The sequence below is a fragment of the Haliaeetus albicilla genome, chromosome 2 (assembly GCF_947461875.1).
Source record: "Haliaeetus albicilla chromosome 2, bHalAlb1.1, whole genome shotgun sequence".
Taxonomy (NCBI): Eukaryota; Metazoa; Chordata; class Aves; order Accipitriformes; family Accipitridae; genus Haliaeetus; species Haliaeetus albicilla.
The window spans coordinates 63,062,147-63,086,214 of NC_091484.1; the positions used below are offsets into that span (position 1 = coordinate 63,062,147).

Below are 24,068 nucleotides of genomic sequence, written 5' to 3' on the forward strand. Positions count from 1 at the left end.
AATCTAATTCATGGTTACACCTCAGGAATTATAAAAGTCTTAAAAAGTCATTCCAGGAACTGAGGAAAAATCCAGGAGTGGGTCCCACACAGACCAGGAATTACCACCTTCAAATACAGCCCGTTAGCCTGAATTATATGGAATAAAACCTTCTACACAGCACCACAGTCCTCCCTCCATTCCTTGTTCATGTGAGGTTATAACAGACATACCACACTAGCTAACACTTATAATGGAAACAGTGGTAGCACTACACAGATTATCTAATATGCAATTAACTTAAAGCGCCAGCGTCTACATTGAACAAATAGAAAGGCTTAAAAAACAGTCTAAACACCCCTCAGAAGAAAGGCCAGCAGGCAGGGTCTGCACTTAGCAAGTTTTGTGCAGGTGTATCAAGCTCTTGTCTGCCTTGTGGGACCGGAGCAGGAAAGGGGAAGACCTGGTGATGCTGCCAGCACACAGGCTACCCACAGCCTGTCCCACGGCAACGCAGAAACCGTCGGTGACTGCTGCTGCTACAACACCCGGGAAACGTGGACAGCAGTGGGAGACAGAAATTTCACTTTCAGAAGTCTAAAATATGTTTACAGAGAGCTACGGCAGGCGGATCCAAGCCTGACCAGCCGGCATTTCAAATCACCCAAGCATGTCCTCGCTTAGGTCCAAACACCATTCAGACTAGAGCCACGCAGCACCGCCCGCCGGCTGGCCTGGCCTGACCGTGAATCTATATATCTTTATGCTTTGTATCTTTAAGGTATATATTTTATTGCAACTTAATAAACCCAACCAAACAAAATCTCCACATACCTCACAGCTTTAAAAAACCCAAGCACAGCAATATAAGTTTCAGTACATCTAGTTCTGGTTACTTACCATCATCCTAACTCTGACATGTTAAACTCTTAAGCTGTTTTTTAACAGCCAACTCAGCAGACCTTTTAAACTTGCATACGTATACCCTGGAAGTGTAAGCGTTTATTAACAGTTATCTTCCTCAACTGATAGCAAACATTTGATTGCACACTTGTGGTTATGATGGAGAAGGGCTGAAGATACACATTGCTGTACTTAGGCTTTCTGAATGAGAGATAACAAGATACGTTTCAAAGAGCTAATTTCTAGTCTGCTTAAAAAACAAATAACGCATTCAACTGGCTTTGGGTTCTCAGGTATGGAAATACTGTTCTACTTGTTGATATCTTTAACAAGGTATAACAGGATTACGGAATGTAAACTGTAAGTCTTTATTCAACACTGGAAGTTAAAAACAATAGATGTGGGTGGCCTGCATCCATGGGACTCTGCAATTATATTTTAAATCTAGAATGCAAATGCAGTATCTCACACACAGAGAAACAAATCCACTTGATTTCCCAGAGCTACGTGCTCTGTTCTACTTCCAGAGTTCTGCTTTAATCAGAAAAGATAAACCACAACCATTATTAGTTCATTTAATTATGGTAAAGGTTGCTACATTTTAGAGCAGGAAAAAAAACACTCAGTGTAACTGGATACTGCATCCAGTTTTTAAAAGACTAGAAATGCCCGATTTATTTTTTTCCAAAAGAAAATGCACCTCACAAAACCTTGGAATGTCTTTTAGGACATTTTGAAAATCTCAGGTCTGATAAATATAACTGCCTCAGAGAAATTATTTTCTTCTTTAAAACATTTCTCTATGGATGAAAACCATGAACACCACAAACTTGTCAAAGCTTTACTCATCAGAAGCAAACACTTAGAAATATATTCAACAAAACAATTTTGTAACACAAAAGGAAAACATAGAAATAGTCGTCTAATCAGACAGTTGGTGGAAACCTCTCCCAGCCTTTTTTGGCATGTTAACCAAACCTGCGAAGTTATAATCACCTTGCTAGTCCTGTCCATTTACACCACCAAACTTGTGGAGTAGTGATATAGTGCAGTAAACTAATCCTAACCATCCTTCATCGTGCCATGAACATTAGAGCAGAGCTGTAAGGAAAGTGGAAGCTCTCCTGCTGGCTCCAGCTAACACTGCAGTTATAAGCCAGATCAGGAGAGGAAAGTTTCCCCCTCAGAATAACATACAGTCAGTTTAAGTCAATCCCAAATTAAGGCATATACAAGTTCTTAGATAAAGCCTATGCAACATCATTGGGAAAGACAAATCAATTATCCCAAGTAATTTCAGATGTGAGGGAAAGAGTTTTTCTAGACATCATTTTGCCCCAGGAATCTAGAAGGAAAGAAACAAACCCTCTCCAGCCATCAACCTAATAGTGAAAGGCTAGAAAATCTTATGCAATGTACAGCATAAGCTCAGATACAGCTGAACAGACTCAAGGGCATCTCTGGGGCAGAACTGGAAATAGTCCCAGCAACTTACTTCCTTTCCTTTTCTGCCCAAGACAGAGCAGGGGAAATCCACAGAAGAATCTCAACTGAAACAGCCTCTGACCGAATGCAGTACACTCGCCTGGTCAATGTGATGGAGGAGGGAGCAGTGATAATTTACCACCTCCCCCAGGCATGCTTGCCATGAGATGGCAAATGGAGAAGATAATGGATAGGCAAAAGTGTCACGCATACTGTCAGTTCTTTCCCCTAACTCACACAAACACCTGCGAGCTATGCAGGGCAGGGAAACATGCACCCTTCTGCAGGATTAGGCAGTCTGGCCGTGCAAAAGGCTTGGTACCCTACAGCTGGCCATCTCCCCCTGCAGCCAAGACAGACATTTGCTAAGTTACTGCAGTTGTTCAGTCACGCTGGGGGTAAGGCACTTGTTTCCCTGAAATTCCACTAAGATTATCACATTGCATTTAACTGCTTCCAAAGGAGGGAGAGGGAGAGGGAGGAGGTTGGGGGTGGGGAGAGAAAGAGAAAGCAAGAAAGGGAGAGGGAGAGATGCAGTTGTGGCAAACAAGCTGTCTTCAGGCTCAATCCACTAAAGCTTCAGAAGTATGAAACACACATGGACAGTCACTAAGGAAATACCTACAGTGAAGCTCAGGATCTCTGCAATTTGATGCACCAACAGTTCCTCTTGTAATATGCCATTGGCATTGCTTATCCATTCAGAGAAAAAGTTTGTCACTTTGCAAACTATGGAATAACCAACTGTGCAAAAATCTTTAAAAAGGAGGCATAATTGATCTTTAAAATTTTGTAGCACTTTGAAGATATAATAGGGTCTGAGGTTTTGAGATCAGTGTTTTAAAGGGACTACAAAGAAGCAGCTGTCTTAAAAAGGGCTCCTTTCCACTCTACAGTTTTCCTCTAAACTTATCAACTGCTGCATTTAATTACCATTGCAATATGCATCTACAGCACTAAGGTCTTCCTTCTCTTTAGAGTGGAAAAATAATGTGATAGTGTGCATTAACAATGATACACAGGGAAGGTTCTGACTGGATATAAGAAAACCAGTTTTTACTAGGAGGATAATTAGGAATTGGAAGAGGCTGCACAGAGCGTGTGTGGAATGTCTGTTCCCAGGCATTTTAAAGATCTGGTGGGAGAAAGCCCTGAGCAAGCTGCTCTGAACTCAGTGTTGACTCTGCTTTGAGCAACAAATTGGACTAGACAACCTCCTTCCAACCTGAGTGATGCAATGGTTCTATAGCCTACTGTCAGAAAAAAGGTATCAATTTCCCCAAAAGCACCACAGAGAACCCCAGGAGTTTTGCAGAAAGTTTTCAAAATTAGATTTTTTTTTTTAAATAATATCCATCAGGAATTTTGTTGAAAGTACCAGGTTGCGCTACTTATGCACGGTGCAATTAAATCAATAGTATGACTGAAAACCTTTTAGTAAAAGCACATTTGTAATAAATTTATTAAGCACATGCAATAAAAGTTAGCAAAAGACAAAAAAAAAAATCTTGTATCTACTTTTTGGAATATCCTCTGTAAATATCAATGGCTTTCCACTGAATTCCTTTTATAAATATCAGTTACAGCATAATAATTTACGGGCAACATTAAACATGTCTCTTCATAACAGGTATTTCCGATTAACATTGCGACTTCTCTTAAAAGCACACATATTCATTAAAGCAGACAAACTCCCTCACAGCCCAGGGAAGCAGATGCAGACACCCATGCAGAAAGCACTCTGCAGGTGCAACACATCCTCACCTTGAGATTGGGTTTTGAGAGGAGTTTCAACAGTTCTCTGATCTCACTGCTCAGTGGCTTGCTCTGCAGCTCCTCAGCCAGCTGGGTGGGAGATGGAATCGACACAAAGACCATTAGCAAAGCGTTGTTTTACCCAGTGCATCAGTGAGAACCCAGAATCTATCTTGTTCAAGGTTATTACTTTCCAGTGTGTTCAAACAGAAGCCAGCATGAAGAAAAACACCATCAATCACCACGCTTCTTTTTCTGGCCCTCGGTGGACCAGATTTAAGCCAGGCCTTTTGGCTCAGTTTAACACAAGTAATCATTTCTGGCAAGGGTGCAGCCAGATCACATTCTGATTTATAGCAATGGGGGCAAATCCCAGCACTTCATTTAAGTGAATAGTCCTTTGCGTGCAGACAAAGGACTGCTTGTAAAAATGACTGGATCAAACTTTGACACTGTCTATAAAAAATAGTTTTGAATGAGGTGGTGAAATCCACACTGCTTCCAAAAACCCACAGTAGCTGTGCTGTTTAGGACTGGGATAAGAAAGCAAAGTGCCCCTACAGTGCAAGCAATCTGAACCTTTTATTATGTTTACACATACACTGGAAAGAGCTTGTTAAATGTGAAGCGGGTTAATCATAATATCATTTATAACAGGTCATCAACAATTCAAGCCCCTAAAATGCACAAACTACATCCTAACAACAAGATCAGTAATTTATGTTTGGTTATACTACAAAATTGTGGCTTGGTGAACAATAGAGCAGCAGTCTAACGTTTAATCCCACGGCTATTTGGCTCATGTCTTGAGTTTTTCTTATCACGACATTCTCAACTAATTTGGACTCAAGAGGCATATTTTACTGCAGGATTTCAGACTTGAACTATTTTTCCAGAAGAAGGAAAAGCTAAAACATATTTCACAACACTGAACTTTAGTTTAAAATTCTGAAGCTACATGGCTCGTAATCCAAAATGTGATTTCAGATAATCACTTATTTTCTTTGCACTAAATCAGTATCATAAAAATGTCTCAAAAAAAGATTGGTTATTTGCAGCAAGTAATTTTATTCGTCTGGCCTAATTCTAAATTTGTACTTTCATTTTGTATAAATTTTCAAGATAAATAGATAGAAGTATATTTTGCATAATTATATATAATAGACTAATTCTAGAAGCAATTATAGACATCAGACATGATTTTAGTATTTTTTTTTAACCTTCAAATTAATAGAGGGGTAACAGGACTAGAAGAAAAATTAATCACCTACAGTCCACAGCCTTTTAACTATAATTCATAGATAAAAACGTCCATCAAATACATCAATGCTAATCTTAACAATACTTGTGTCTTAATACTGAAAGATTAGAAAACAACCTCCTTTGGAAAGGTCAGAATGAAATATTTTAGGCACATAAAGACAAGTATTGAGGTATTCTGACTGCAATCTAGCCTGCATGTTCTACGGAAAAGCTCTGCAAAGCTGAAAATAATCTGTGATAGGAATGACAGCAGGTATATGACACAGGTTCCCCTTGGTTCTCTTTTCATCCCTTAGCTCATACTATGCATCACCTAGAAAATAAAATCTATTCATTCGTGTTTTACTGATGAAGAGTAGTAATCACTCAGTAAGAATGACTGGTTCAGCGTTTCTCTCTCAGATGAATTGTGCACAAGCATCTATTAACTTCAGCAGAACTGGTGTTTGCTTTGGTGGTGCAAATGTAAATGCAGGTGCATAAGGTTTAGAACAGTGAGAAACAGAATATTTTGTTATTGCTTTAATAGACTTTTAAATCTCATAATTTAGAAAATATTTGTTCAGAGATGAAACAATTTAAAATGTTTCCACTGATATAATTTACTAGGTTTTCCCAAATATTTCCATAAAAGTCTTAAAGGCACATGTAACGCCCCATAATGGAAGAGGAGGAGGAAGACAAAGATTGATAGAGGAGGAGGACGACAAAGCCATGTTCCCAGATTAGCAAACAGCACCAGAGCTGCTTGTTGTGCTTCTACGAGTTTTGGACCAGATTTTTAGCAGTTTTTGAAGTGCTGAGATTTGTGACAGCTACCAGCAGAAGAACAAACTATGTGAAATACCTTGGGCACACTGATACTGTGCGAATCACCACCTATGCCAAAGACTGCCGGAAAAGCTGTCTGAGAACCTCTTCTACGATTCTCTGTTGAGGGAACCATAACATTTCACCAAGTTCTTTATGAAGAGCTGCCACTATAGGGAGGGGAAGACAAACCAGGGGAGAGGGGCAGATGTGGGGTGAGGCGGGCGAGATGAGGACCAGTGGGGCCTGGGGGTTTAAAGCTTCTTGAGAAAGTTCAGAAACTTTTTTTGCCAGAACAGCCTTTCTAATAACCTAGAGGCCTTATTTGCTGTACATACCTATACTGCAAGCAATGTTTAGAACATTTGCATGAAAGCAAGAGTCCTACATCAGACACTGCTGCTCCAGAATAAGAGGCAAACAGAATCTCTGATGGGAAATTCAGCCTAAAAGTCACTGGGGATGAAGAGAGAGAAGGTATGGCAGCTAGGAAAATGAAAATGTTTAGAAAAGAAGCCTCACCACTATTGTTACCTCTAAAATAGCTTTAAAAAATAACACAAGAATAAAACCACACTCCTTGAACAGTTTTTAGTTATGTTAGCAGCACCTCAAATTTGGGTTTTAAATCAAACAGGAAATATTCACTTGCTAATAAGAATATCTCCTTTGTTTGACTATAGAACAGTTACTATCACTAGGAAGACAAAACATTAATTTAAAACCTATTGAAATAAAAGTGTGTTTTATATCACCAACATGCTCTTAAATCCCTGAAGCTGACAGCTAGTCAGACAAATGTGCCAAAAATTGAATAGCACTTTAATCCTGGAACTTCATGGGTTTTGGAGTTACAAAACCCACTGCATGCAAATTACCTTCCTCAAAGTTTGCTGATAACTACTGAAACACAGAAAATCCTGCAGTGTGTTAGCCTGACTTCAGCTGCCAAAGGACATCTTTATTCTATGGGACAGTGCCCATAAAACCAGCTGTTCAGCTACACATAAGCAAAAATGAAGAACCAGCAAGAGGATCTTTAAAAAGAAGCTGTGCTTAAAAAGTAGGCAGATGCCTAGAGACACTCATGTCCCAACATATGTACATTTTGAAAATACTACCATATATACATAGTAATACATTCATAGGGTTAAAAACCCTGACCTCTCTCAACTGAGGAGTGACAGAGTACTTTAATTTGGGGATTTCCAAAACTATACATTTTAAATGGGGCTGAACAAAGAATGAGATTGCTCAGCATTTCTGAAAATATCAAGAACTAAGTTTTGCATCCAAAAATAAGAAATTATTCTTATTAAGAATTTTAGCCCAGAGATCCATAACACAAATGTTAACAAGGATTATTAATATGTCACCAAGAACTTAATGAAGAGAATTTCAACCAGCTTTCTAATTTTCAAAATTACTATCAACATCATTCAAAGCTACTTGAAGGTTAAAAAAATATTACTAATATATGCCTGATGTCAAAGCTAATGCATTATTATATTTGGTATGTTACAGGATATAGCTCTCCTCCTACTGAAACATGATTAAATTACATTATATCCTTTTTTCAATAGACTTAAAATATGTTTAATTTATTTTTTTGTTAAAATGTTACCATTCTCAATTCACAACATCTAACCATTTGTCAAATTTAAAAATCAAAAGCTATTAATTATATAAAAAGATAGTTAAGATTTTAACACATCTATAAAGTATGTGAAGTTTCAAACATGCTGTATTTGAAATGGATCCTAATACATATTGCCTTTTCCAAAAAACAACCTGAGATCATCAATTGCAACAAAGATTTCTGGATTTCACCTAAACCACAGGTTATTAAACATTTCTCTATCCTGGCCTACCTTAGGTTCAGTCATAGTTTACACAGGTGTGTGCACAATTCATCTGAATCCTAGAACTAACCAAATAGCAAGAAATGGCAGGTTGGATTTTTTTCTTTAAAATAAAAATTATAGTAACAGGAAATTAACTACTCCATCAATGCCGACCACTTTTACAATTTATTTTTTGGTTATGAAGGTAATTTGGAAAGCTCCAATATCAATAAATCACTACTGTACTTTTTCTTAAATAGTTTTTGATTTTTTTTAACAAGCCTCCTTCCTAGGCATTTCATATGCTTCATTTCTGTAGTATTATCTGTCATTTTTCATGTTCTGTCAGCAGTGCTGCTATCTCATTTGTCTTTATTTTTCCAAAGCATTCCTCTTGTCTGTGACTTTCACAAAACACTAATAGTTGACAGCTTTTCCCCTCCCAGTAGAGTTCCAACCTGTAATTTCTATTACGTAGTTAGTAAAGCAGAACAAGAGGCTATCTAGATGCAATGTTTTTATAACAGTCAAGTGAATAAAAATCAAAGTAATATCAGCAACAAGCCTGGTGATGACAGCACCTTTGGAAACATTTGCAGCTTCTTATGATTTCAGCTCACAGGATTACATTCATATGTTTGTGCTATGAGGAGTTCTGCTTGCAGACAGTTTTTTGGGAGACTTGGTACCAGTGATCTCAGCAGGGGACACTTACATCATCTGCCAAGGCTGCTGCACCGTGGAGTATGGGCACTGGGTTCTGTTTTTCATAATAATGCAGTTTTTCATGAATCTGGAAGACAATAGCACAAAGCGATAAGTTTATTTAGCAGCATGAGAAACTGTACAAAATGACCCTGTTGAGATAACTGATCTGTTGAGTGTCTATAACTAAAGAAACATCCTTATAGTAACCTACAGGCAGCAATCATGTAAATGTAATTCATCATCATCCTCTGTTGAAGTGCTAAGAATATGAAATCAGATGGAAAAAATGCTCAGTATGTAGACCAATCCACAGAAAAACTAAACATTTGTGATTTTTCTCTCCTGGCTTTCTCTGTCCATATTTCTAACATATTGCTTTAAGTATCAATTACATTTTATATTGCTGCTGAAAACACAAAGCATAAAGTGTTTATCCCCAAGATGGATATAAAAAACCCTGTAAATTATGATTTATGAAGTGAAATAATAGCCTGCCACCCACATCTTGACAGACAGCTTGGTGGAGCGGCTGCCGTCATTAAAATAATTCAGAAACAAGGGCAAAGTAGTGCTAATATGAATTCTAACACATCTGAAAGAAAAAGGCAGTCCTTCAGCAAGTTAAAGTCATTTAGGAGCATTTAAAGTTTTTAATGGGGAGTTATCAACATTAAAAATGCAGTGTGCTTTGGTTTCTTTCAAAAGGGGAAAAGATACACCATCATTTCAATATCTAGCATCTTCCCTCCTCCGTAAGTTATGCATTTCAATACTTAGATTTTTCCAGTGTGAAAGCTTTAAAGAGCCAAAATATTTTAAAGCTTCTAACAAGTTTGTTAAAAGTTACTTCAGGATGGCATAAAGTACTATATTAAACATTCAATTGTGTTTACATTATTTTCCTGAAGATACCCAAATGTACAAGTATTAATTAAAATTTAAATAAAGAAGACAACAGTAGTTTGAACTGATGCAAACAAACCCCATTCTTAGATTTCTACTTTAGTTCCACTGCTCTGAAGGAGGCATGGACTCCAGATGGTTGGAGGAGTTGCAGAAGGAGCTAAATCGGGGACTTCTGTGCTTGGCAAGGAGGGGAAGACGAGGTCTCGCAGAGGCCGCAGGGCACAGAACTTGACTGAGGAGCCCCTTGTGTCCTTGGGGTACAGGAACCCCAATGATACCCTACCCCTCCCTGGTGTGCTGCTGGGGGAGGAACGGGACAGACACCAGGCAGGAAGGACAGCTTTAAAGAGCAGCCAAGCCAGTGGTCTTTGCACACTGAAAATGTTTGGAGCCCACTGGATCATATCTGGTTTGCAGCGTTCCCTCTAGCCTTCCCCCCTCTTCCACATTTGCTTTTCCCCACTTACTTTTATCCCCAGCAGCACTCACTCCTCTCATTGCCCAGGACTCCTTCAGCCTTCTCCCCAGCCGCTTCTTCTGAATTTAAACTGAACTCCTAACAACTACACCCATAACAAGATAATGCCACATCAACGACGCTTGTGCTTGCCATTTTTTCCTGTCTTCTGCTGTGCTTCATAACACTTTCTAAGTCCACGTCTGCTTTTACTCATTTAGACTATAGGTTCTTTGAAGTAAAGGCCATACGATACTCTGTTAATGCAATGTGGCATAGCAAGTTCTAAGTCTTGGTCGATTCCTTCATCACTTCTGTAAACTTAATAAGATTATTTCTGTACGTCGTTGGTTAAAGAATACCGAAGTTCTGAAAAACTGGGTGAAGCATGAAGACACCACAGTTGCTCAATTACTAAGTTGTAAAATGATTTGCTCTGAACAGCAAGTATTTGTACCTCATCTGGAAACTAAATGAAAAGCACTATTATCTCCAGAACACGAGTCTGAATTTTACATAGCTTTTGTAGACATTGTTTACTCAGCAAAATGAGACTAATCCATATTGGATGTGACCAAAAGTATAAGTAACTGGACAACTTCGTATTTCTAGCTTACAAAGCACAGAAACTAAACAAGAAGCTGCAGCTCCCTGAATTTAGCAGAGATTTGTAATATACATAGACTGTGGACTTGAATAACTAAAAGGCACAGTAAATCAAAAAGTCTCAAATCCATGATTTTTTTGATTGCATTGGCCAACATCTTGATTTTATCCAGGTTGAGCTTCCATCAGCGCTGACATTAAAAGCAGTTGCCTATGCTACCCTCTACTTTCTCAAAGAAAATAGAAGCGCCACTGCTAATGAAGCTGTTTTTACCATGAACAACCTGCCAGTGTCTGTACCAGTGAAATTAAAGAAAGAAAAACAAACAAACAAATGCTGAGACATTCTTGCATGACCCATCTTTGAAAAAATGTTATAGAATGGTAAATTCATGCAACAAAAAATAGGGGTTTAAGAGGAGGTACTGTGTAACTTTAACAAGTTATTGGCTCTGCTTATAATCAGCAAATGGCTGAAAACAAATTTTTATTTTCCTAACAGTGGATACTGGAATCCAGTTAAGCATTTAAGGAAAATCATTGAGATTTTATTTGATTATGGAGCAGTAGTAGAGAGTAACTGCTTAACCAATTCTGGAGCAAACAACAGAAGCTAATCAAGTAAGCAGGAAAATTTAACTATTACTAGACAGTTCTAGGTATTAGCTTTTGCTACATCACATTGGACGTTGTATTAATTTACTGTACTGGCACGATGAGTGACTCTAGGGATAAACATTATATGTTCTATGATAACAGTGCAACCTCAGCACACTTCCATTTGAGACACAATACAGGTTTTTGTTTCAAAAAGTATCTGATTTTGTTTAATAGATAGTATTTTGCCTTGTTTGTTAGCTGATTTTTTTTTAATTAGATCTTTATACAATAGTATTTGTCTTCCATCTGTAAAGGATTTGCCTAGAGAAAATTAAAGAAGCATTGGTCTGTGCACAAAGCTGCAATCAATGCAAAATATAACGATTACCTTTCATATCAGTATAAAATTATCATATGCATCATAAAAATGCTGCTTCCTACTGCTTTCCTATGGTTACCGCCTACCTCTAACTTCTGGTAACTAATGTATTCATAATGTATGTAGAACTTATATATAATAGCTTCCTGAATGCAGTAAGACAGGAGATTTGGTGCAATTCAACTGACAAAGCAAAAAGTTCAGTGAGGCAAAAAAAGCATTTCCAGGCAACTTCTTCTCTCCATGTGTCTAAAAATGTGTTCCAAGATGTTTTGGTCTGTGATTTTCCCCACAGATCACAGCAAGGCTGACTGGCCTCTAGTCCCCCACATTTATTTTTGGCCTTTTTTGAAGATGGGTAGAGCACTTGCCCTTCCCTAGTCACTGGGGACTAGGTCATCTCTGTTGCCTTTCAAGGATGACAGAGCACACTTGCAAACTCACCTGGTCGCCTTTGGATTTCCCAGTCTTCAGAGTGATGAATATCTGCTTTTATGACAACCACCTTTAGAAAAACTACTGTGCACACAGCCAAATGTTTTGGCAACTTCTCCACATGCTGTCTTTCAGCTAATTATTTACCTAAATCTGAAATTTGTAAATCATGCTGATATACCCACAACTAGCATTATATTTGCAAAATTCAATTCTTACACAAGTAGAATTTGAAATTTAAGTATCTAGATTAAGTGAGCACATTGATGAAAATGAATACAGGGTAAGCTAGGCAAACAGAGAAATGAAAAGCAAAACAGGACAAGGTGGTGCAAGTACTTTGCTCCTTTACAAATCTTGCTCAATGAAATATTAAACGGTAACAGAAATTAAAACCATCCTGAAACACTTTGAGAGAAGTATGAGAGGGGATTGAAAATAGTAGAAGAAAGAGCATTTACCTACTCAAGATAAAACATTTCATATTTGCAACCATTTGTTTGAGCTTCATTCTAAAGAATTCTATTTAATACAAAAGGCAAATTTATCTTATATTCTGTGGCTATACCGCATGTCCAGTAACTTTAATACTATTGCCTTCTCTCTAGTAGAAACGTACGGAATGTATGGAGAATATAGGACTGTGTCATGCTTAAAAAATAGAAAATATAGTACATCTGGTTTAAGTTCTTCTGACATTTAAGTGTAAAGCTTGAACCCTGAAAATCTCTTCACAGCTGAGACCGAGTCTGTTAAAGCAAGAGTTATGTATTGTAAATAAAACATATAAAGCTGTTCTGCTGAACAGATGACTAAATTGCTGGGGTTTTGGCTTCTGATTTTTTTTAATTTTTTTTTTTTTATGACTACCTATTCTTTTCACTGTAGGGTACTTTGGGAAGACTTACAAGGTTCTGCAAAAACTGACAATCTACTGTGAAGATATGCCCCAAGAGGGAAAAATAATCATTTGCAAATTTAGACAATTTTTGGCACATTTGTAAGCAAGGGAAGTTGTTTCTGGATTTTCCCAGAGAGACTGAATTAAGCTTTTTATAACAAAGTATAGCAGAAATACATTTTCTGCAGTGTCCCCAGCCTGGACTATTTCAAAACCCACAGGGAGCTTTCCGAGTCTGAAAACTAAAAACCTTAAGCAAAGTATCCTACAAATTAAGCTTAATTTCTCCTTTTAGATTTCTTAATTTCCAAGTACAGTTCCAATATCATATGGCTGAAAACAACACAGGGGAGGGGGATAAGCATGTACACAGAATTATGTCATCAGTTTCCAATACCCCATCTCCTTCTGGGAAGGAATCCCCTCACTACAAGAACAATTTTATTAGCATTTAGTGGGCTCCGGTACAGTTGTCTAAGCAAGACTTTTCAGAAAGGCTCTACAGTACAATACTACACACCTACAAACTATATACCTGGCTTCAGAAAGGGTAAGCTTGTATCGGTATTGCAGCCCAAGGTTTATTAGCAATCTTTTAGAAAGTTCTCCATCTATAAAGTTTCTCAAAAATTTAAAACAGAGCTCAAAAATGGACTATTTTCATCATAAGGTGATGTCACCCAAGAAATGCAATGTCAGACATGTTAGCTCTTTTTTCTGAACTTGAAGAATATTTAACTGCTTGATATACCTATGGCTTCACGCACAGGAACAGAATCTTTTTAAAGGAGATAATGAAAGTGTCAGCGAATTGAAAGTAGAGTTCACTGTAAGTGCTTCGAAAAAAGTTTCCCATCAATGCCAATAAGCTATACCAAAGATGCAGAAAAGTGCTAGAATTAATGGAGTTTCAAATGTTCTGTACGTCAAAGCAAAATAAATTTCCAAAACAGAGACAGAAGCCTACTTATGAGAAATAATTCTGAGATGTAAACAAAACATTAAGACTTTTGTCTTTCAGTTTTTACAGCCTTCTCCGTTCCTATGCCTGCTTCTCTGTATCATGACATCAGCTTTGTCTTTCTGTCCTCTCTTTCCCTCCTCTTTTACATCTCAAAAAGTGTTTTTCCAGCTTCCTTGCTTCTGCTTTCTTTTTTTCTACTTTCTAAATAGAGATTATTAACAATCAACACATTTAAGTCACCTAGAACTACCTTGCTGCCCATATGCTTATATTCATATGAATACTCTACTCTGTGGGTACGTACTCAATGACTACACACCTCTTAATTGTTTGAACAAGCACTAAACCTAAATTTTATGTACAGAATAGGTTAGAATGTTTACCTTCTTTCCTCCAGATTATTTTACTTGTTACATGGATTGATCAATCTAAATTTTAGGAGGAACAGGCAAATAAAGTAAACCTGACAATTAGACTCACCATGAAGATGTATTACACTGTAGTACAGCGTGCAAGATTTAGAGCCCACAGACAGGCCTTGTTTGAAAAGCATAGGCAAAAAGCATTGGTGGCGGAGAGAACAAGAGGTAGCAAATTTCAGAAAGGACCCAAATCAAAACAAAGCTTTTATTAATAATCAAGAGCAGGGGAGGAATATGCTGCCAAAAAGTTAACAGGAGACAAACTTAGTCTTTTTAACAGAACAATTAGCATAGGTAAAGAATAAGTGTGTGTGAGAATATAATATGCAAACACTTATAACCCAAAAAACACTGTATCAACATCAGTGAGCCATACTAGCACATAAAACATAAGAAACATCACACACATTTGTGAAAATATTCTGCCAACCACACAGGGGTGTCACCAACTACTCAGGCATGTCAACACCTCTAGATAAGAGCTTTTTTTATGGCAATGACACCATCCTGACAGTACACACTGAAGAGGATCTTGTGAGAAGTTTGTACTGACCATCATTCTAAGGCAGAGAGTAATTCTGGAACAGAGTGCACCACCTTTTGAGAAACATCAGAGGCTTATATCCTCTTATTAGTTATATAGATATTCCCTTACTTGGGTATGATTTTACTCAGTGAGATATCTCTCAGTATGGAGATAAGGTACTTGCAAAATACAGCTAATTACACACATGCATGAAAACATGCAACACCACCTTTGTTTAATGCAACAGAACAGTTGGCACTAATGACCTAATCACCACACCATATACATTTCTAGGGTTTTACTCTGGACTAGCCTAGTCTAGCCTCGTCTGCTGAACACCCGTCAGCAGCTAATCTCCTTGTTTAGTTTCAGCAGAAAGGAATCCATCTCATGTATTGGACTGCTGATGCTTGCTGATGCAAACCAAAACAGCACAAGTAGAGAAGTTGGGAAATTGCTTTAAAAAGTGCACTCCTGATCTGAACTAGAATGCCAATATAAACACACATACGAAGCACCAAGACATGTCTAAAAGACAGGCATTGAGTATATAGTTGTAGAAAGTCCATAACAGTAGGAAGGAACATTTCCCCTAACTGGTCTCTTCATTATATTCTTCATAATAGATCAACAAAAAGAGTGTCTGAAATCAAAGCACTGACAAAAGCCATACAGCTTCTGTATTTATTGGTTTAGTCACTTGCATGGGATGCATAATGAAAGACTCTCTTACATCAAGAGGCTGTTAACCATCCATCAAAGTTTCAGGTTCCTGTACCAGTTGCAAAAAAGTCTTTAATTCCACTAGTGGCACCACAAACCGGGGAGATGCTACTACAAAGAGGATCACGTCTACATTAAGAAGCCACAACAGATGGAGAGAATGGAAAAAGAAAGCAAAAGAGAAACTGGTGAGGCAGTAAGTGCTAGTTTTGGCTTCATCTGCAATTTGTGTCCTGCATCTGTAATATCTGGAGCAATAAAAACCATTCCAAGGCACTCATGACTACAAAGGACACATCTATGAATAGTTCTAACATTTACACAGTGAGATTTCAAGATAAGAATTAGGGTTTTCATTTGATCACTAACGGTACTACCTTAAGTCTGGTACTTAGACAGTGAGTTCACTGTCTAAATTGACAAACAACCTTGAGTCAAGGTAAAACAAAGTACTTAGAAGGAAAAAAGAAACTGTGCTACAATGAAACAAAACAAAAATAACCATAAAAACATTCACAACTATAATTGCATACCATCATCTATACTGAAAGAGTATGCATATTTTACCTGATGTAGAATTTTAATTAAAAGATTGTTTAATTCTCTCCTTTTCTCCTTCCAGAACACTACATATCAGATGAAAGGAACCAGAAAAATTAGCCATTTTTTTGCTTTATTTTCATCATTTAGTGGGTGTCTGTAAGCCTATTTACACAGCACAGAAATATGGACTGAATGCAAAGCCACTCATTTGATCCAAAATCTTCCTATAGTACTTATCATTGCAGTTTTGGCACACTAATGAACTTAAATATATGAACAACTCTTCAGTAACATGGCATGATAAACATGAGGTGTAGGAAAACTGAGCAGCAAACCAAATGCCAAGTCATTTCAAATACCCAATGCAACATCTTGAAAACTGACTTTCTTAGAACATGTACAGCCTTTAAATCATTCTATTCAGGACAACTGACTTGAATTGCAGTTAGAGGCATAGAATATTGTGAAGAATTTAGCATTATGTATTTTAGAAAAGACAAACAAAATAAAAATGCATAAATCATAGCTAACTACTCAAAGTTCGCAAAGAGAATTTCATTCCCCCTAGTAACATTAAACTGCCTCAAATATAAATTAAGTGATTGCACAGTGCAGAAAGGCTTTTGAGAGAATGTTACAAGTATCAAAGCAAGCCTCTGAAGACATAAACCCAGATATTCAGCTACCTCGATTCTGGCCCAATTTTCCACAGCAAAAAGCTTCATCACAACAGATGAGTAATTCTCTTTCAAGCCCCTGTTCCAAAGAGCAGAAGCATTAAGTTCATAAGAATTCAAAAGCAGGCTAATGACATGGAAATATTTCTGCCTAAACAGTTAAGAGCCAGTAGTCAGAAGGCATTCAAATGTTATACAACCTTAACAAAAGAACTAAAAACTTGCACTATAGTAAAGGAATCATAAGCTTCGTTATCACTATAGCATGAAATCACTTTTTAAAAAATCAGAAATCCTGCAGACTGTCTGGTATAAACTGTTGTAATGGGCTTGGCTGAGAGGGAGTTCATTTTTTTTATAGCAGCCCGTATGGTGCTGTGTTGTAGATCTGCGACCAAACCAGTGTTGATAACACAGTAGTGCTTTAGCTATGGCTGAGCAGTGCTTGTGCAGCATCAATGCGTTCTCTGTTCTCACTCTGTCCCCCACAATGAGGAGGCTGGGGTGGCCACAAGTCTGGGAGGGGACACAGCTGGGACAGCTGACCCCAACTGACGAAAGAGACATGGTATGGAATATAATGTCATGTTTTTTCAAAGCATCCATTGCTTGGGGACTGGATGGGCATCAGTCAGCTGGTGGTGAGTGATTGCTTCCGCATCACTTGTTTCTACACCCTGCAAACAGCTAGAACAAGAGAATAACCAACAAGGAATCTAAATTCTTTGATGGAAGCCCAAAAATCCAGACTCCTTAGCTTGAACCTTATCTCATCTGCTGCTGAAGGGTGTTTTCTTTTGAGGGGAGAGAAGGAGCGTTATTAACTTGAGACATTAATATGGTTTGAAAAAGGAGGTGTTTCTAGCCCTGAGAAAACTTGGTAACTAGTTCATTTAGCATTCCTTTAAGTAAGCAACGCATTCATAGAAATGAAATGAGGCTCAAGAGTGAACTCGATGGGATTTTGTTAATTTCTGCCAGCTTGAAACATTATATCCATTGAAGATTAAAACCACTCTTGTCAACACTCCAGGGAATGTTCCCTATCACAGGAAAGAAGCCTGTTATCAATGTCCTAAAGTTGCAAAAAATGGATGCGATTTTTGCCGAGTTCATTTTTATGCTACATCAGAACACATGAAACAAAAGAAACCACCAACACTCGCTCTCTTTTCCAGGTCATATGCGCACTTAAAGTCCATTATTTGAAAAGAGCCAACATATAAGTATGCACATTGAGACCAAAGTGCTCTGAGATTATCAAAATCTTTGCAGTTGTGTTAAAAGAATGCAAACCAGGCTCCAAGCATAGAATCATAGCACGGTTTGGGTTGGAAGGGACCTTTAAAGATCATCTAGTCCAACTCCACGCCACGGGCAGGGACATCCTTCACTAGATCAGATTGCTCAAAGCTCCATCCAACCTGACCTTGAACTCTTCAATGATGAGGCATCCACAACTTCTCTGGGCAGGCTGTTCCAGTGCCTCACCACCCTCATTGTAAAAAATTTCCTCCTTATGTTCAGTCTAAATCTACACTAGCATCTGTTCAGCCCTTAAAGATAATGTTGCTAAGAGTCCAGGACTGTGCTGGAAGACACTTAAAAAGTGTCCTTTACCCAACATTCAGAATGACCCATATTCAAAACAGAACTTGTCCAGAAATTTCTAATTGCATTGCAATTCAGAAATATATTTTCAGAACTCTATGCACAATTATAGTAATTTTCTAAGTTGCAAAATGTGGTAATAGAGTTATATTAGATCATATTTACGAGCATTTTTCTTGTCAGGTTATGTTTTGTAAAAATTATACAAGTGTGTTATCTACAGATTTACAAAGTTATTGGAACAGCATTATTTTAAATCAGGTGCTATCAATGCAAATCAACAGCATTGCCTGGGGAGGCCACAGGTTCAACTTACACTCTCAACAAGCACTTGCTGCTTGACGTTTGATTCAGCAGGAAGTTGGTTATGGAGTGCTTATATGTGTGACAGACTTGTTATGGCAGAAGGGCCCAGTTAACAGTGATGGCAAATATCATGCAATCATTATGAATTAGATTGTTAAAGCCAGCCAATAAAAGAAGCACAGCACACTAGAAATGAAAGAAAGCAACCTCGTGGGGAAAGGCAGCAGCTTTTCTCAACTGGCAAAATCAAATGATATATTGATTTTGGTAAGGACAAAAAAGAGCCTTGCTAAAAATTCAGGTCATGTGAGTTATTAGTCATTCCAGCCAAATAACTAGTTTTTATTGTCTAGCCAGATATTGCAAGACAGAAAAAATGCCTGTGCACATTGCAGTAAGTTCTACAGTAAAATCCTCTTCTCCATGGATTATTTTTTTTTTAATCTGTGGTTTCAGAGTTTCCTCCTCAATCATTTAACACTGTGCCTCATTACCTCATTTCTCTGTCCTTCACCCTTGATCAGGCTTGATGAGCAGGGAACATCTGAGGAAGATGATCATGACCGAGAAAATGCAATGCTTCAGGAAGAGGTAGGCAGAACACCTGCACTCAGAGGTTTATTTGAGGCAGTCTCATGGATGAAACAGTTCTGAGACTAGTCTGACAAGGTCATGAGGGCATTGCCAGATTTGATTTTGTCTTAAAGAGATCTAATCAAAGTCTCAGGCCTGTAGGGACCTATCTCTTGGTTTTTATTGTAAAATGAAAAAGCCTCTCTTCCACTCTTTCTGTATGCAGAAAACAAAGACATTAAGTGAGCAATTGATGAGCCTGGAGACACTGCTCTTGCTTCTCTGTGGCATGTGCACTGTCTCTGCGTACTTAAATTGCACCTCCCCATCACATTTCTTTTTTACTGGAAAAAGTACTTCTTTATCTGTAAATACCTAGCTATTGACACTTCTAACAAACACATCCTTCATGAACAGCAGGGTAGGCCTGCAGATCTATGTCTTAGATCTATGTCTTATAATATTTCTAATTTCAGAATTTCCTTTCTTCACGCTAGTGTTACCAAAGCATATGAAAGAAAATTAGTAAATGCCTCCATTATGCCCATATACCATGCCTTCTCCTTAGCGCAAAAGCAAAGAGAACCATTAAAATTAAATTTTAAAATTTAAATTCACTGGGAACATTTTGGAGCAACAGCTATAACACCAGAGAATCAGTTTTCCTAATCTAGAAAGCACATTGTAAGCAGGCAGTTGTTCACCTGTCAATAAGATTTAAATGCAGAAAAAATACACCTGACAGGGAGGACTGGTGAGGTTGGTTTTATTATCCATTTTGAGAAGAGACAAGAACAGATAAGAAAGGAAAGGTGTGAGTGCAGTTAAGTGTGGGATTAGTGGCACAGAAGTTCAGCATTTAGTCCAGATGTAGTCATTTTAAAGCAAAGTTTCTAGGGTATGAGCCTACTGTAACAGGGTAGGTGACGAATTTCCTGCTTCACTACCACCTTCCTGAAGACAGTCCATCCATTCTCTATTTGTAAAATGGAAAAGTAGCATTTCCTTGCTTAATGTGTGGTTAAAAGCAAGACCAGGTAAGTACCTTGAAAACAGTGTGCCACGTATTTAAATTCATTTAGGTGCTGTAGAACTTGCTGGGGCAGCTGATGAAGACTAGACACTTTCAACAGAGGTATCCTGAAGTTCTTGTTTAATGTGGAAATTTGATGAACACAACCTCTCTATATGCATGTACGGAAACTGAACAGAATGATCTGAGAAAATGACAGAGGCCATATACACAATGGCAACACCCCATCCAACCCCTTCTACCCATATCCAAGTAACAAGAGGCAAGTTCTATAGATTTCTAGTGATACAAAATGCTCCAGGTAAGGCTTGCTCGTGAAACTGTATTCTGCCAACAGTGCTTTGCAAGGAGCTCCTCAGGGGTGTGAGCAGAGCCAAGTACTGTGCACAGCATGGGCAGGGCACCGCAGCCAGCAGAAGCCAGGCAGCCCTGCAACATGCAGAATCAAACCATTGCTCAACAGACCAACAATTTGGTCTAACGCTTGCAAGGGAGTGGCTTCTAACCTGGCTCCCAGCCCTTTTTGAGATCCAACAGCCATCGGAGCAGCAGCCTTGCATTGGACTTGCATGTTGCTGTAAATTGATTTCCTGACTTCTCATCCGATCCTGGAGAACAATTATTCACTTTGTCTTTGCGATGGCCTCTTCAACATGAAAACCTAGGTACTTCTCCAGTGATTTTTAAGCTAAACCCAAACTCTTTCAATCTTCCCCCATGGATCATGTTTTGCAGCCCTCTCATCATTCTAACTGCTCTCTTCTGGAATTTCTCCAGCCTACTTAATTAGTGGCCTTACCTGTGATCTGCCTGTGATCAGTACATTTTTTTCCTTATCTACTGATAATCCACAGCATGCCGTCTAGTCTTCATACAGTTGATAATTATTTTTCAAGTAGGATCCTAAAACTACTAGAAGGTTAAAGATTAAAATAGCAATTACATGAAATGGTAATTTCCATATTCATTCCCATTTACAGAGGACTGTAACATGCTTATTTGTGATTTTAACCCCTTTATAGCTTATCCTGTGAGATGCTGCCCTTTTTCTTCCTTCATTTTTAAAAGCTCTTTTCTTTAAATTATATTTTAATACCTCTGAGGTTTACTTTATGTAGCCTATATCACAAAGAGAAAGGACTCAAGAATAAGAAAATTCTGGTCTGAATGAATATGAAAGCATGTGGTAATAAGACTAATGTATTAGCTATTTTATTTTTGCAATGTTAAGCAAAACATTAAATACTGGCTACAAACCCAGTTATTCCTTGCAGAGTTTCTTAAAATGTTTATTTTTCTGTAAGAAACACTTTTCACTTTGAATTCATTGTTCCTTATACAATAAAATAAAGCTGCTATTATATGAGATTTCACAGACTTCATTCAAATGCACTTTTTTTTGTCAGTAATAAGAAAAGGTTTTGATGACTTTGCTTATAGGAAGAGGGTCCCTAGGTAGACAGAGGAAGTTCAGACCAAAGGCAAACAAGTTGCACTTGCTCCAAAATAAATTTCCTGGCCCCTTTAGAGCCAAACAGGCTACATGGCTACTGTATACAGTATTTTCAAATTGTTTTTCTGTACTTTTAACCCCATTTCCAAAGGAAGGAGCATCAGAACAATTCCAAATTTGAATGAAACCACTCTCTTGTGTGAGCTAAGGACATGAAGTCCTTGAACAGAAAGAACAGAACAACATCAAACTTTTTCTCCTTTTAAACAAGAAGTCTTCAAACTGGAGTCCATGGATGCTGAAAGATCCTAACAATTTTCACGCACTACCCTTCATAAATACATTTTCAAATAAAATGACATCTGAGCAGTATACCCATCAAGTACCAGTCTGAATTGTACCAGTCTGAATTTGCTAAAATAAAGGTATAGCATCTCTTTTCACCAAAAGCGCACACTGACCTATATAAAACCATCTTAAATTTGGTTAAAGTTTGAGGGAAAAATTTCAGAAGAGCAATAGTGAACTTGGGATGCCCAGGTTACAAGCTGCTCCTTCCAATTTATGGCTCTTCACCCTTCCGTCTATACATTTCCATTCTGGTAATCTTTGCCCATCCACCCCCAGTATTATTACTTTAATAAACATACTTTTTGAAATTAAGCATTCCGATTTAAATGAAACACAGAATTTAAGTGGGGTCACATAAGTGTCTTTAATTCTCTCTTCACTCTCTTTCACTAAGACAGTGATAAAGATTCATCATTCACAACACAATAGACCAAATCTTTCATTAAAGATCCTGACCCAACTGTCAGGAAATTCTGTGCAGTACTGCAGACATAGCAAATTGATCATGCGTACAACAAAACTGTCAAAGCCATATATAAAGACTGCAATTTAAAAGGGTAACAATACTCAGGACTATGACACCATTTTTCATCCAAAGATTTCAAAGCACATTACCAAAGGGACTAAGCATTGGTTTCCTCATCACTAAAAGGAAGACAAGGACTAATCATGGACACAAAATGTACTTAATTTTCAAACCAATACTCCTAAAATGACTTCTAATTTAAAAAAAAAAAAATTACCCTAAGCTTATATTTTTTGGTATTCCAACTACTGATAGTGAGATAATTATAACCAATTGCAATATTTGTTTATATGACAACTATATCAGGAAATGTGTCTAAGTTACTTTTAAAATATACTTTACTTAAAGAATACTTTATGCAAGCAAGAAAGGAATTGCAGCTCCCACTGAAGCCCTTCAGTTTTGACAAAAAGTACTCAGTAAAGTTGCACAGCTGTAATTAAATACAGATGGAAATAATCCTTACTGCAACGATCAAACAGCTGATGTTTTTACAATGATTCTAAATACAAAACTTGAGGAAAAACTTATTTAATTCAAGACACTAATGAACTTGGATTGATCAGAAAAAAAAAATATATACATGTCTACAGTATTTTGATCCCATATTCCAACAATAAACTTGTTTCTTCTTTCTTTCAAGGAAAACTTCCATTTTTTCCCACTTAAATACTCTGTTGATACTTCCTTTTTAGGTATCACCTGACTCTGTGTGTAAGTAATGCAACAAAGACTTGCAAAATGCATGCCTAACTAATTTGAATTGTTATTATGTGTAACAAATAATCCAAAGATCTAAAACATCAGAAATTAAAAACTTCTTCAAGTCTTGGTATTGGACAGATTTTAAGAAATGTTTACGTTTCTTCAGCTTTATGACAAACTTTTTTTGAACAGCATGAGTGTAATGTTACTGTTTTATATAGCAAAAGTGTTTCTCCATTTAGGGTTTGGTACTTTAAATTTAAAGATCTTTATGAATTTGAGAGAAGGATTTTTTCTTAGAAAAGTCAGCTTTCTGTACTACAGAAAAACATAACTGTTCTTGCTCTTGAATATCAGATTTGAGTATTTCAAAGAAAAAAATGATGTAAGATAAAAATAATTATACTACTAAACATGAACTGGAAAAGGAAAGAAACAGACTGGATGCAGCTAGAATATAAAGAGCAAAGATCATGTCCACTGCTGACTGACCGGGTTTTAGAAGCGATCATCATCTGAAGTCCTTCTAAGCACAAAATATACCAGCAACAACTGTCATCTTATTGCTGAAAGACATCTAGGAAAACTGCAATCCTGAACACTTCATGACTTGTGATTAAATTT

At 37.5% G+C, this 24,068-nt stretch overlaps 1 protein-coding gene across 8 annotated transcripts in view; it reads right to left on the reverse strand.

Annotated features, from left to right (window-relative positions):
* Positions 1–24,068, reverse strand: part of MPP7 (MAGUK p55 scaffold protein 7) — a 156,781-nt gene that overhangs the window by 60,472 nt on the left and 72,241 nt on the right. For 7 of the 8 annotated variants that reach the window (XM_069777773.1, XM_069777765.1, XM_069777727.1 and 4 more), the window contains 2 exons: positions 8,755–8,832; positions 4,132–4,212 (listed from right to left, as the gene is read on the reverse strand). In XM_069777773.1, the coding sequence (XP_069633874.1) occupies positions 4,132–4,212; positions 8,755–8,832 (159 nt within the window). Of the gene's footprint in view, positions 1–4,131; positions 4,213–8,620; positions 8,833–24,068 lie in introns of those variants that run through there. The other variant, XM_069777778.1, reaches the window with a different exon arrangement.